The 13,364-nt window shown below is 35.3% G+C and overlaps 1 protein-coding gene across 1 annotated transcript in view; it reads left to right on the top strand.

Annotated features, from left to right (window-relative positions):
* Nucleotides 1–236: 236 nt before the first annotated feature.
* cacna1fa (calcium channel, voltage-dependent, L type, alpha 1F subunit a) overlaps nt 237–13,364 on the top strand; it is a 33,412-nt gene continuing 20,284 nt past the window's right edge. The window contains exons 1-16 of the mRNA XM_028011744.1: nt 237–338; nt 4,063–4,202; nt 4,282–4,427; nt 5,519–5,671; nt 5,760–5,956; nt 7,047–7,150; nt 7,268–7,410; nt 7,967–8,035; nt 8,116–8,179; nt 8,264–8,290; nt 8,870–9,030; nt 9,872–10,097; nt 10,180–10,387; nt 11,498–11,618; nt 11,716–11,788; nt 11,915–11,978. Coding sequence (XP_027867545.1) covers nt 282–338; nt 4,063–4,202; nt 4,282–4,427; nt 5,519–5,671; nt 5,760–5,956; nt 7,047–7,150; nt 7,268–7,410; nt 7,967–8,035; nt 8,116–8,179; nt 8,264–8,290; nt 8,870–9,030; nt 9,872–10,097; nt 10,180–10,387; nt 11,498–11,618; nt 11,716–11,788; nt 11,915–11,978 — 1,953 coding nt within the window. The 5' untranslated portion in view covers nt 237–281. The remainder of the gene's footprint in view (nt 339–4,062; nt 4,203–4,281; nt 4,428–5,518; nt 5,672–5,759; nt 5,957–7,046; nt 7,151–7,267; nt 7,411–7,966; nt 8,036–8,115; nt 8,180–8,263; nt 8,291–8,869; nt 9,031–9,871; nt 10,098–10,179; nt 10,388–11,497; nt 11,619–11,715; nt 11,789–11,914; nt 11,979–13,364) is intronic.

The raw sequence follows: 13,364 nt of genomic DNA, 5'->3' as shown, positions 1-13,364 counted from the left end.
CCTATTTTGTTTTCTATTAACAATGGTCCTAATAAGCCAACGTATGTATTAACATTTTTACACAGACATTTTTTAATATATTTTTTTCTTTAATGTCTTTTAATGTGCCATATCTTTGCACCATTTGTTGCACTGACAATTATTCTGTTGTTGCAAACATGTAAAGCAGATGCTATGTTTTGGCACTGGGTTGCAGATTTATTCTCGCTAAAACCTTAACTCTGTTCTCCAAGCCTTTTGATATCTTCATTCTTTTAGCTATTTTTGCCAACTGTGTGGCCATGGGGGTCACAAAGCCATATCCAGATGATGATTCCAACCACACCAACCACCAACTGGTAAGTAAGACTGCAACTGACAATTATTTTAAAAGTCGATTATACTGTCAATTATTCAGACAATCCGATAAAAATTGGCAAATTCTACAGATTTTTCAGTGAACCTCTTAAGTTTTTTTTATATATTAGAGATAGATCAAATGACGCAAATATACAGATAATTCAACCATTTTTAAACACAAAATAAATATTTAATTGCTTAAAATTGAATAATAGTGCATTCCTTTAGTGAATTTGAACTGAATGAAGCTAAACCATTGCCACTTAAGGAGTTTTGGGTAAAACATATTTACCGGCAAAGGTGATTCTATATTAAATTCTAATTATGCATACATATTTATACAGTCGTGGTTGAATTACTATACTGAATATGTTGGGTTTTCAGCAAATTACCTTTTTTGAATCTGAATACTCCAGTTAATGATTAATCAATTGTTGTTTTAGTTGATTATTTCAATAATCAATTGATTGCTTCAGTGCTACCGGTGAGTATCTTTTAATAATTTTTTGAGTGAAAACATATTTTTTTGTACAGTCTCTTGCAAAACTATGTTATACTTTTGTCACATTTCAAACATATTTATATTTGTTGGAATTTTATATCGTCAACTTTCTAACATAAATGTAATTTATTTTGACAGAAGATGATTTCGGCAAAATGTAAAGAAGTTTAAAGAGTATGAAAACCTTTACTAACAACCAGATACTTTGGAGACAAATTGGCTCAAACATAATGAAAGATCATGTTTTGTTGGCTTTTATAGACAGAAAACATGAGAAATGGCGTAAATCATGACATTTTCACAAAACATGATCAGCCAATTTTCATCCTTACAGTAATTGACAATCTGATCAGTCTGTGATTGTAGCTATTAGCAGTTAGCAGCAGTTAGCAGGTGTAAAATTAAACATAGCTAAAATGCAGAACATTAATATTGATAACAAAACATATACAAAACACCACAAAATTACTCATAAAAGACTGAATATGATTACATTTGTCTAAAATATGTCAAATTATAATATTTGTAAAGAGAACATGGAGCTGACCCTAATATGTACCATCGTTACGAACGGCAACAGAAAAGGGGGGAGGAGTTGTCAGTTACTGGTTACTATGGTAACCACCAACTGCCACGAGCAGCGCAACGAAACTTAACACGCTAATAAATGTATGGAGAAACAACTTCTTTACTAAACAAAATCAATTCAAAGAATAAATAAGCAAATTTTGACAAACCTCACATCTATAATAATGTTAAAATAAAACCCTGTTACAGATTCATTGAATTCAACGCAAATAAAACCCATAAAAATACAGAGAATAGCCTTTTATACACGATGTTTGAGAAACTGCTTCGGAAAAAAGGTGATTTTAAATATACAGCAAGATGGACTATGTAATAGAAATGTTAAAAATCAGACTTTTAAGTTTGTGAAAAGCATAAAATGCAATATTCTTCTGAAGAACAGTGAGTCGGCATGCAGTTTAACCAGGAAGTGAGTATTCACGTGGAGGTAATGGTGTTAGAGATGCAGTGTGACCTTCACTGGAGAAGCTTGTCAAAGCTCATGACTTACTTAAACTCCAACCATCTGCTTTGTCTCTACTCCTCCCATCTCAATGTCTATCCTTATTCCTCTGTAATGGTAGTTTTTTCACTAAAAGACCTGAAATTAACTCTAACTATGTAGAAAGAAACCAATCAGCCTGACTAAATAATTGATTAAAATATGTATGTTATCCATAGAAGAAATATTGCTAATATCATATTGTAGGAGCAGTCATTTTACAGTGTGACGATTGTAAAAAAATATTCAAAATTAGGGTTACAACTAACAATTATTTTAGTTATCGATTATTCTGACGATTAATCGATTAATCAGGCAACAAAATTGGCAAAGTTTGCTGATTTTTTATTTAACCACTTATGTGTTTTTACACAATATTACAAATTCATAAAAATCCAAATAAACAAATAATTGAATCCATTTTTAAATAAGAAAATTAATATTTTATTGTCTAAAATCTAATAACAGAATTTTTTTAGTGTATGCTTGAACATTTGAAGCAAAGCATAATAAAAATACAGTGTAGAGCAACTCTGTTTTTTTGTGGTTTTTTTGCTTAATGCAAGTATTTTTTTTGTTTATTTGTTTTTGCAGAATTTGAAAGTGGTAAATATAAAACTACGCCACTCCAGGAGTAATGGGAAGAACATGTTTAAGTTTTTTTTATCTTAAATGCCAAATGCATATATTTTTTTGTTAAATTTTGTCTTAATTATTATGTTATTCTTTCAGCTAAAAGTCGTTGGTTTGAGTCTGTATCCTCCAGTTAACGATTAATTGATTACTAAATTAGTTGACGATTATTTTCAATAATTTATTAATCACGATTAATCCGATTAATTGTTTGAGCCCTGTTCAAAATACAAGCTGAAAGTGCAGTTTGAGTGTTTTTAAAGCATCACACACACACATGTACAAGTACATACCAACAGCAGGATGAATGTTTGTAGATCCCTTTATTGGATTTCACAGATGAGTTAAGCTGACTGTATAAGATCTGTCACAGGGATTTATTATCTCTTACTCTTCTTTTTTATGTATAAACAGGTTTTAAAGAAGGCTTTTCAAGCATTAAACTTGTTCTGTTATGTTAAACTACACCACTGCTGCAGGGTAACTGTGTCAGTTTGAGGTGAAGTCCAAGCGGCATTAATTAGAAGCATTAACCTGAAAGTTCACAGCAAAGCGAAGTGGGGTCAGCGTGTTTTAGGCTGCAGGTTAGCAGGTTAGAAAACCATTCCAGCTCCAGCATTAAGCGATCTTCTCTTGGCCAAAGGAGGTTGTTTTACCACCAGGAACAAATCTTTTCTTAATGGTGGAGATTTTGAAAACTTTCTGTGTTTTCTCACTGTGCCTGCTGTACTGTTTCTGCTAGTCAGAGCCAAAATAGGAAGAAATGGTCATATTTAATTTGTCCTTCGCAATTCAAATAAATTAAACCATAGAAATGTTTGTCTTGTTTAGATAGGCTTGGCACGTCTCATTGAGAGCTGAGTAAATTTTCACCAAAAAACCCAGAAATTCTGAGATTAATTTCAGAAATTTTAGTTAAAAAAATTAACATTTTCAGTTTCAAAAGTTGAAAATTGTCAGCTTTAAAACTCTGAAATTTCTAAGTTTCTTTATAGACAATTTGTGACATTCAACTGAAAACCTCTGAGTTTTTTCAAGTAAATGTTCAACTTTTCAAACTCAGAAATTTCCCTGTTTTTTCTAGAAATTTTCTGACAATCAAATATTTAACAGTTTTCTTTTAGTGAACTTTCAACTTTATGAGCTTGGAAATTTCTTAGTTTTTTCATGAAAATTTCTGAGATTAATCTAAAAATTTCAGATTTTTTTCTAGCAAAGTTTCAACTTTAGGAACTCAGAAATTTTCAAGTGTTTTTCTGAAAATTTCTGACATTAATCAAAAAACCTTTTGAGTTTTCTGTAGCAAATATTTGACTTTTCAAGCTCAGAAATTTCCTTGTTTTTTCTAGAAATTTCTGAGATTATCCAAAAGGTTTCTGACTATTTTGGCTGAAATGTACTCCTTTTTTTTCTATCTGCAACGGCCCTAGTACAAACAAATAATCCCTCTATACAACAAAATACCAAAGTGGTGACGCATTTTCACACTGATCCGCCAAACCTGTGCTCTGATTTTAAGGAACAAGTTGAATACGTCTTCCTCGTCATCTTCACCATCGAGACCTTCACCAAGATCCTTGCCTACGGTTTAGTGATGCACCCCAGCGCCTACATACGCAGCGGTTGGAACCTGCTGGATTTTATCATCGTCATCGTCGGGTATCTCAAAATTTACCATTGGAAGCTATCGCTCGTCAATAAAACCTACGGAGCAACATTGATGCCGTCCTCTGTGCAGGTTGTTCAGTGTGATGGCGGAGGGAATGACGGACCATAAGCCTGGCGAGGCCCACCATGCTGCAGGAAAACCCGGAGGCCTGGATGTTAAAGCTCTCAGAGCTTTCAGGGTGCTGCGACCTCTTCGGCTCGTATCCGGCGTGCCAAGTACGTATATATTTGTTTGATATTTATATATTTTCTCAGTTGGCTTTTGTTTCTGTTTGTCGTTTAGTAACTGGAGCATCAGAAAGTTGGTGGGAAGATGAGAAAAAAAAGCAAAATTAAAAAATGTATTGCATAAACTTATTAGAATTTTCTTTTTTTTAAAATAAAATATGATTTGTTTTTTAAGCACTACTACAGAGGCCAAGAGCGGACATTTTAGGGAGTTAATCTTGAGAACAAAATGTTTTATTTTCATTGTTTGCCAAGAAATGCCTGCCATTGTGAATTCAAAGGATGTTTGTTTTCTTGAGATGAACTTAAAGAAAACGGGAAAACGATCAGAGAAAGTTTATGTGAAAGTTAAAATAACTTAATGAAATGTTACGTGCCATATTCATCTTTCTGACTGGTTGCCAGAAAAACTTACCAAACTGCTTTGTTCTTCAAAACAACACCGTAAGCATGGAATTAACAAGTATGGAGTTAAATTGGGGTCATAAAGTTTGTTCAAACGGAAAAAAAAAAAAACTAAAAAAAAAAATGTAACTGAAAAATTGTTTTGAAACTGAAAATAGTTCGAAACTGAAAAATAATTTTTAAATTGAGAAAAATGTCCAAAACTACTTTTCAAATTCAAATTTTTTTTCAGTTTAAAATCTTTTTTTTTTTTTTTTTAAACAAGCTTAATCGCCCCAATTTAGCTCCAAAGAGTTTTGAAAAGACCAAAGGAACTGAATGGCAGCGCTGCTGTAGAGGACAACGCTGCAAAATACCTAAATACTGTAGAGATGATATAAAATTTTATCTGTGATTAAAATAAAATATCACATATTACCTTAACAGAGACAAATTATTTTACCAGGTAATCTATAATGACATGAGGAAGACCTTATTGAAGTCCTGGTAATAAAATACTCCACTACAGCCCTCATGGCTAACTAGAATCATAAGAAATTAGGTTAGCATTTACGCTAAACGAAAATAATAATTATTGAATAGTGAATAAAAACATTCTAAAAGTTGATGTTTACATATTTAGTAGGTTTGCAGGATAGGTTTGGGAACCCTGAATGATCATTTTGTCCTGTCAGGTTTACAGATTGTGTTGAACTCCATCATGAAGGCCATGGTCCCACTGCTCCACATCGGCATGCTCGTCATGTTCGTCATCATAATCTACGCCATCATCGGCTTGGAGCTTTTCCTCGGCAGGATGCACAAGACGTGCTTCGACACCAGCACAGGTCGGTCTGTTGTCTGGGCTTCCCAGAAAGGCCTTGATGTTCTGCTTTCATCCTCTTCCTCCTCCTCATGTTCTTCTGTCCCATGCAGGCCTCATAGTGGAGGACGATCCGTCCCCGTGTGCTTTTGCGGGAGTCGGACGTTTTTGTGTCACCAATGGCACCGAATGCAAAGGGAAGTGGGAGGGTCCGAATGGCGGCATCACAAACTTTGACAACATTTTCTTTGCCATGCTCACAGTTTTCCAGTGCATCACTATGGAGGGCTGGACAGATGTTCTCTACTGGGTAAAAAAAACACATTCATGCACAACTCCCACGCTTCAGGTCAACGGTTTTTATGTCACTAGGTTGGTATGGAAGAAGATTAGTGCCACTGAAATTTTTCTTTAAAAAGTCAGAATTATGATTCTCCCCCCTCATAATTCTAACTTTAATCTAAGAATTCTAATTTTAGAAGATTAATGTCATAATTCTGAGAAAAAAGTAAAAATTCTGAGATTAAAGCTATAATTCTGTGGAAAAAGTCTGAATCCTTTTTTTTTTTTAATTTTTGGTGGCCCTAATCCTCTTCCATAGGTTGGATACTACGTAGTTATTTTTGCGTAATTTTGCACAAATACCAATATTCCAAGAAAGAGAAATTATCCATTCTATTTTTACTAAAGTTTTCAGTTTTTATTTAAATGAAAATAATTTTAAAAAAAGAAATAAAATGGTTCTCTAAACATTGTAACAAATTTCCTATTGTAGATAATTATCAGCAATTATGCTTTTGTGGCAATAAAGGAGGACATGAATTTAGCGAGCATCAATGATTTTTTAAATAATAATAATAATAATTGTCCAAAGGTTTTCAGATGAACACTGCAAAACCACAAAATCTCGCCAAGTATTTTTGGTCTGGTTTCTAGTGCAAATATTTTTAATGCACTTGGAAAAAAATACAGAACTAATTTAAAAGCAGCTTTTCAACATGACATATGAGCTTGAATTTAAGTCAATAATTCCTTAATATTGATGAAAATGTTCTAGTTCTGCCTGCAGATTATTTCACATATAACAAGGGAAAAATATCTTGCTGCAAGTGAAATAATCTGCCAATGGAACTAGTTCTTTTTTAATAATATTAAATGATTGGCCTAATACTAGCTCTTATGTCTTGCTAAAAAAGTTACTTGTTTTATTTCTACTGTACTAAGATATTTGCAATATAAACTACATGAAAAATACTTGGTAAAATTTTGTGTTTTTGTAGTGAGATTATGTTGGTGAAATACACAGATGGCTTTATTTGAACTTTTATGCATCTTTATGGGGGTTGCATGTTATATTTGGATGTTTTATCAATATGTACTTTGTCTTTATTTCTGCACAGATGAATGATGCCATCGGCTTCGACATTCCCTGGGTCTACTTTGTTTCTTTAGTCATTTTCGGATCATTTTTCATCATCAACCTTGTATTGGGTGTGTTGAGCGGGTGGGTAGTTTCTGTCTCGCTGACTTCCACTTTTCTCTCAATCTCACCCTTTCTGAACACAGATGAAGCTCTCGTATGCCGGCAGACACAAAACTTTCAAGTGTTTATCTTTTACAGCGAGTTCTCCAAAGAAAGAGAGAAGGCCGTTGCGCGTGGAGAGCTGCAGAAAGCTCAGGAGAGCAAGCAGATGGAGGAGGACATGATCGGATACATGGACTGGCTTATAGAAGCCGAGGATGTGGACGAAGAAGGAAACAAACGTTAGCCTAAAGTGTTTCTATGGAAGAGGGCTGGTGCCACTAAAAAGAAAAAAAAAAAAAAAGAATTCTGAAAAAGTGCAGGTTTACAAATCATACGACAAGGAAGAAACAGCTATATGATTATTTTCACGTACTAACAATATAACTGTTAGTACGAATGTACTACCTAAGAATGTTTGGTTATTTATTATGATTTTGTCATAGATTAACAAAAAGTTTACATTTTGAGATTAATTAAATTAAAAATTCTGAAGGAAAAATAGAAGTCAGTTTAAAGTCTCTACACTCTACGATAAAAGTGAAAAAGTCAGAATTTTGATTTAAAAAAAAGGTAATTATTTAGAGGAAAAATAGTCCAAATTCATAGAAAAAGGTGATTATTTTGAGGAAAAAGGTGAGAATTCTGAGAAAAAAGTCAAAATTCTGGGATCAAAGTCAGAATTTAAATTTTTTTTTTTGGTGGCCCTAATCCTCTTTGTAGTTTTCCCACCAAACACACACCTTATTGAATTTCAGCGTCCCATAAAACAAAAAAATTTTTTTTACATGTCTGAAGGTGCTGCAATTGCAAAGAAAAAGATGATGAAGAAATTTGGTTGGTACAAACACAGCGAGGACGGAGGAGGTATGAAAGCCATGAGTTTCTGTTCTGTTTATTTTATTTGCTGCTGCTACAGTTTGCAGACTATTTTGTATGTTTAACAGAGTCTGACTCTGACGACGATATCGCTTATCTCGATGATGATAATGGCTTCTGTGCTTCACTCATGTAAGGCAACAGAGGAGAGACAAATTTCAGTAATTAATCATTTAATTATTGTGCTAAAGTGAGCGCCATTTTCTCTTTTTTAAGGGCGAAGATGATGGCTAACAGCTTCTGGTGAGACATTCTTTTTTTAGTAAAAACCTGAGAGCAGCACACACATTCATTGAACTTCTTAGTTTTGGTCATAATAATTAGCACTAACTGGAAAACATGGAAAAATAAAATCAGATGTAATAGTTCAGTGGTGTGTTTGACTCACTGTTTTAGGATCAGATACAAAAGAAAACTTTTTAATTAGGTCATTTTTTAGTAGTTTTATTTAAAATTGTTGTGAATGTTCGATTTATATTATCTCTGTATAAATACCAAAATATTTAGCATTTTATTTATTGTATGATCACAGTGTTTTTATTTTTTGATCATTATAACAACTCAGCCTCTGACGGCTAGCTAAGAAAAGTTGCTAGGTAACCATTCTTTGGTTACCTAGCAACAGCTTGTTGAGTAACTGCAGTTTAAGATTCCGCCACTTTGCCTCATAACTGCCACGAGATTTTCAGATATTTAAAACAAAAAACCGTTTGATATTATCGATGTCGACTGATATGAAATGTTTATATTGTAATTATGTTTTTCAGCCATTTTGTCCAGCCTCAGTGTTAAGTTAACACACAGGCTGTATTTGTCCTTTAGTGACCAGTTGTGCCAGCTGAACCACACAATGAGAAAAAACTGCAGGGTTGCAGTGAAGACCACAAACTTCTACTGGTTGGTGTTGCTGCTGGTGTTCCTCAACACGGTGGCCAGCGCCTCGGAGCATTACGGACAGCCAAAATGGCTCACAGAAATGCAGGGTAATTAAAAAGAAAGAAAAAAACCTTTACTTCTGCCAGATTTTTATGACTCACTGGAGTTTTGCACTACAAAACACAAAATCTTACCAAGTATTTTCAGTTTAGTTTCAAGACAAACTTGAGACTACTTTGTTTCTAGAAAAACACATTTTTAGAAGAATATACTCCCTTAATATTGATTATTTCACTTAATACATTTCCCCATATTTTAAGTGAAATTATCTGCCAGTGGAACTAGAACCATTTAATCAATAAGGAGTTATTGACTTAGAACAGGGGTCTCAAACTCCAGTCCTCGAGGGCCGCAGTCCTGCAACTTTTAGATGTGCCTCTGCTGCACCACACCTGAACAGAATAATTAGGTCAATAAGGCTCTGGAGAACTGATCTACACAAGGAGGAGGTAATTAAGGCATTTCATTCCAGCGTTTTGTACCTGTGGCACATCTAAAAACTGCAGGACTGCGGCCCTCCAGGCCTGGAGTTTGAGACCCCTGACTTAGAATAAGCTCATTCTAACAGTGACATTGAAAACAAAGTCTGTGAACATTTAGTTCCTAGTTTTGTGAGATTCTAATTCTTATTTAGGTCTGGGGTTTGACTCGACCATTCTTACTAAGTATTATTATTTGTTAATCCCAATAAAACACATTGACGTTTGTGGTTCGATCAATATTAAGGAATAATTTACTTTAAACAAGTTCCTATATCTTGCTGAAAAGTTACTTGTAAGTGAGTTTTGTCTTATTTCATGAAAGATGTTAAGACTAGAACCAGACCAGACATACCTGGTCAGATTTTGTGTTTTTGCAGTGACTGATTGATCTTCTCCGTTCCCTCAGAGCGAGCCAATAAGATCCTGCTGCTGCTCTTCACCTTGGAGATGCTGATGAAGATGTACGCCTTCGGTCTTCAGATCTACTTCATGGCCCTGTTCAACCGCTTCGACTGTTTCGTGGTGTGTGGCGGCATTCTCGAAACGCTGCTTGTAGAGATGGATGTCATCCCACCCATCGGCATCTCCGTACTGCGCTGCATCCGGCTGCTCAGGATTTTCAAGATGACCCGGTAAGCAGTACCAGAAAGAACCAGATATTCAGATCAAACTTTGCTTCCTGCATGCATCCCATCCTCTTTTCTCCGTCTTTAGGCACTGGGCTGCTCTCTCTGATCTGGTCACCTCACTGCTCAACTCCATGAAAGCTATCTGCTCCCTTCTGCTGCTGCTCTTCCTCTTCCTCATCATCTTCGCCCTGCTGGGGATGCAGCTGTTTGGAGGGAAGTTCAACTTTGACGATACTCAGATGAAGAGAAGCACGTTTGACTCCTTCCCTCAGGCTCTGTTAACATGTTTCCAGGTGATTTACATCTATCTGGTGATATTCTCTATGGTAGAAGTTAGGGAGGTTACCAATTAATGAATTAATTGTATCAATCAGCTAACGAGTTAATAAGCGACCATTTTCTTAAAAACCTGAGTTTCCTCTTTAATCAAGAGGGATGACCGTCTTTCCATAACACAAGTCTTTTTTATAGCTACGTTTTTCATAACACACTCACACTGAATTTAAAAAAACAGGAAAACTTATTACATTTTACTACTATTTTATATCAACTGTTTTACTGACTGAATAAACACAATTTTTTGGTTTTCTGACATGAATAAACTGATTTCTATTTATACTAGACAATGTCTGCACATCTTCAGAAAGATACATGAATTTTCTTTCAGAGGCTTTTCAAATCCTTCAGCAAGGGGTTTTGAAAACTCCCCTAAAATGGTTTTATTTTATTATAAAATAATTGTATTATATATTTTTTATGATAAAATATAAAAAGGCAGGACCCTCTTAGGATGCTGTGTAGAAAAATAGAAGATGACAATAATAAAACGTGAAACATTTACAAAAAGATGTTATACAATGAAGAAATGTTAAAACTTGACACAATGAAGGTTATTAACTCACAACAGCCTCAAAAAGCAACCTTGCTTATTAAGATGTTTTTTTCATATTACATGTTAACCGCTCTGCTTTTCTGTCCCTCGTCTTTGTAGCACATCAATAATTTTTGAAAGAAAAGTTGTTGTTGCTCAGTCATGCAGTTCGGCTGAATGAGAGCGATTAAAGTGAAACTTAATAAGGTTGTCAAGTGTTTAATATTTCAAAATAGAACCGCATAAAGTGCATTTTGCATTCCACACCGGACTCTGGACCGTTTCTTTTTCTCATTTTGATTTGGCCTGCCGCCATCTTTGTTTCTACATCAACGGTCCCGTCCTCTTAAGGATGTCCATTGGCGCCTTCTGCTGGATGGGGTCCGAACTACAACACTAAAAAAAGTCTAATCGGGCGTTATTAGTTGATCTTTTCGAACTAATTTTTTTAAAAAAAAACATTAGTCAACATCCCTACTCGAAGTTCTCCTTTTTGTCCGGTTGGGTTTCGATGTGTGCCTGTCTGTCGCAGATTCTCACCGGAGAGGACTGGAACGCCGTGATGTATGACGGCATCATGGCGTACGGCGGGCCGATCTTCCCTAACATGGTGGTTTGCATTTACTTTGTCATCCTCTTTGTCTGTGGTAACTGTATCCTTTTTCACTAAAACAACTTTGAATCCAAGTTCTGTGTGAATGTCGTCCCATGAAGAATCAAACAAATCCAACTCCTTGACACTGGGATCAGACATCCTGCTAAACGTCTTCTTGGCTATCGCTGTGGATAACTTGGCAAGCGGCGGTGGAAAGAAAGCAGTAGAGTAAGTCGTAGTAATCATCAACCTCAGACAATTATAAAAGATTTGTATTTTCCTGTGGTTGTGCTTTGGTCACTAAGCACAACTACATAATCCGAGCCAAACTGTGATGCTTTCTTTTTTATTCAGGGAGAAAAAGGAAGAAGAAGAGGATTGGGATGAGGATGAAGAAAAAGAGGATGAAGATGCAGGGGTAGCGCATGTTTACGTTTCTCTATATGTTAACATCAATGCAGGATATTTGACAAAGCTGAAATGCAACTCAGGTAGGGCAAACCTCCAACAAACAAACAAACGGTATATAAGATGCAATAGTTACCTGAAACACTTGGTAAGCCATTTTTGCCTAGATAAAGGAAAACTACTTACTTAATTTAAAACTAGAGAAAATCAGATCTGTGATGAGCGGCTCTTAAGATAGGAAGAGCAGGTCCTTGAAGTTTTGACAGAGCGGTGGATCCATAAATCTTGTCATTGATGTTTGTATGGGCTGAATTTATTTGTTACATACATTGTAAGTGGTAGTATTTACTGGGATGTTTGTTTGTTTTGTATAAAGTGAAAAACTTAATAAACATGTTAAAACACTAAAGGGAAATATTTTGCAAAATTCAATTTGTATTTCCATTTGGGTCTCAACTGCTTCTAAAAACAAGCCAAGTGTTCAAAATACCCCACCTAGATATTTTTGGAAGTAAGTTAATGCTTTTTGGTGTCTGGAAAATGAGCTGTTCCAAAAACCTCCAGACTTTCGACAGGCACTGGACCGTTACCTAGCAACCCAAGCAGAGCTCCAGCATGTTTGGTCAGCTGCTTTTACCGCTGTACAATGGCTGCTGGACCTAACCTGATCAAGAAAGCCAAATTTTTTTACTTAATGTTGACTGATCCGCCATTGTACAGCAGTAAAAGCAGCTGACCAAAAATGCTGGAGCTCCGCTTGGGTTGCTAGGTAACGGTGCAGTGCCTGTCGAAAGTCTGGAGGTTTTTGGAACAGCTCATTTTCCAGACACCAAAAAGCATTAACTTACTGAAAAAAACATCTAGGCGGGTTATTTTGAACACTTGGCTTGTTTTTAGAAGCAGTTGAGACCCAAATGGAAATACAAGTTGAATTTTGCACAATAGGTCCCTTTTAGTGTTTAATATATTTATTCAGGTTATCACATTATATACACAAAAATATACATATTACAACAAGGAAGGAGAATGAAAAAGAAACTACCAACCAACATAGCAGTAAATGCTGTCGCCTGGTATGTAACAAATAAATTAAAATCATACAAACACCAATGTCAAGATTTATGAATCCACCAAAACTTAAAGGACCTGCTATTCCTGGATCTTTGTTGAGCGTTGATTGAAAAAAGTCACAAAAGATTTCCAGGTTTTATAAACTTTTCATCACATATCTGATTTAATCTAGTCTTAAATTAAGTAGTACGTCCTTTATCTGGCAGAGTTCAAACGGCAGTGACCTTTCCACCTCCAGTAGGTAAATCTAAACCCTCTGGTGTGACCCCAAAAAGCAGCATAAATGGGCTTGGCAAAATCTTAACTCCAAATACACAGGTTCCCT

The sequence above is a fragment of the Xiphophorus couchianus genome, chromosome 24 (genome assembly GCF_001444195.1).
Source record: "Xiphophorus couchianus chromosome 24, X_couchianus-1.0, whole genome shotgun sequence".
In the NCBI taxonomy this organism is placed as follows: Eukaryota; Metazoa; Chordata; class Actinopteri; order Cyprinodontiformes; family Poeciliidae; genus Xiphophorus; species Xiphophorus couchianus.
Note: the sequence above shows the minus strand (reverse complement) of the source record. Positions and strands in the feature narration are given on the sequence as shown.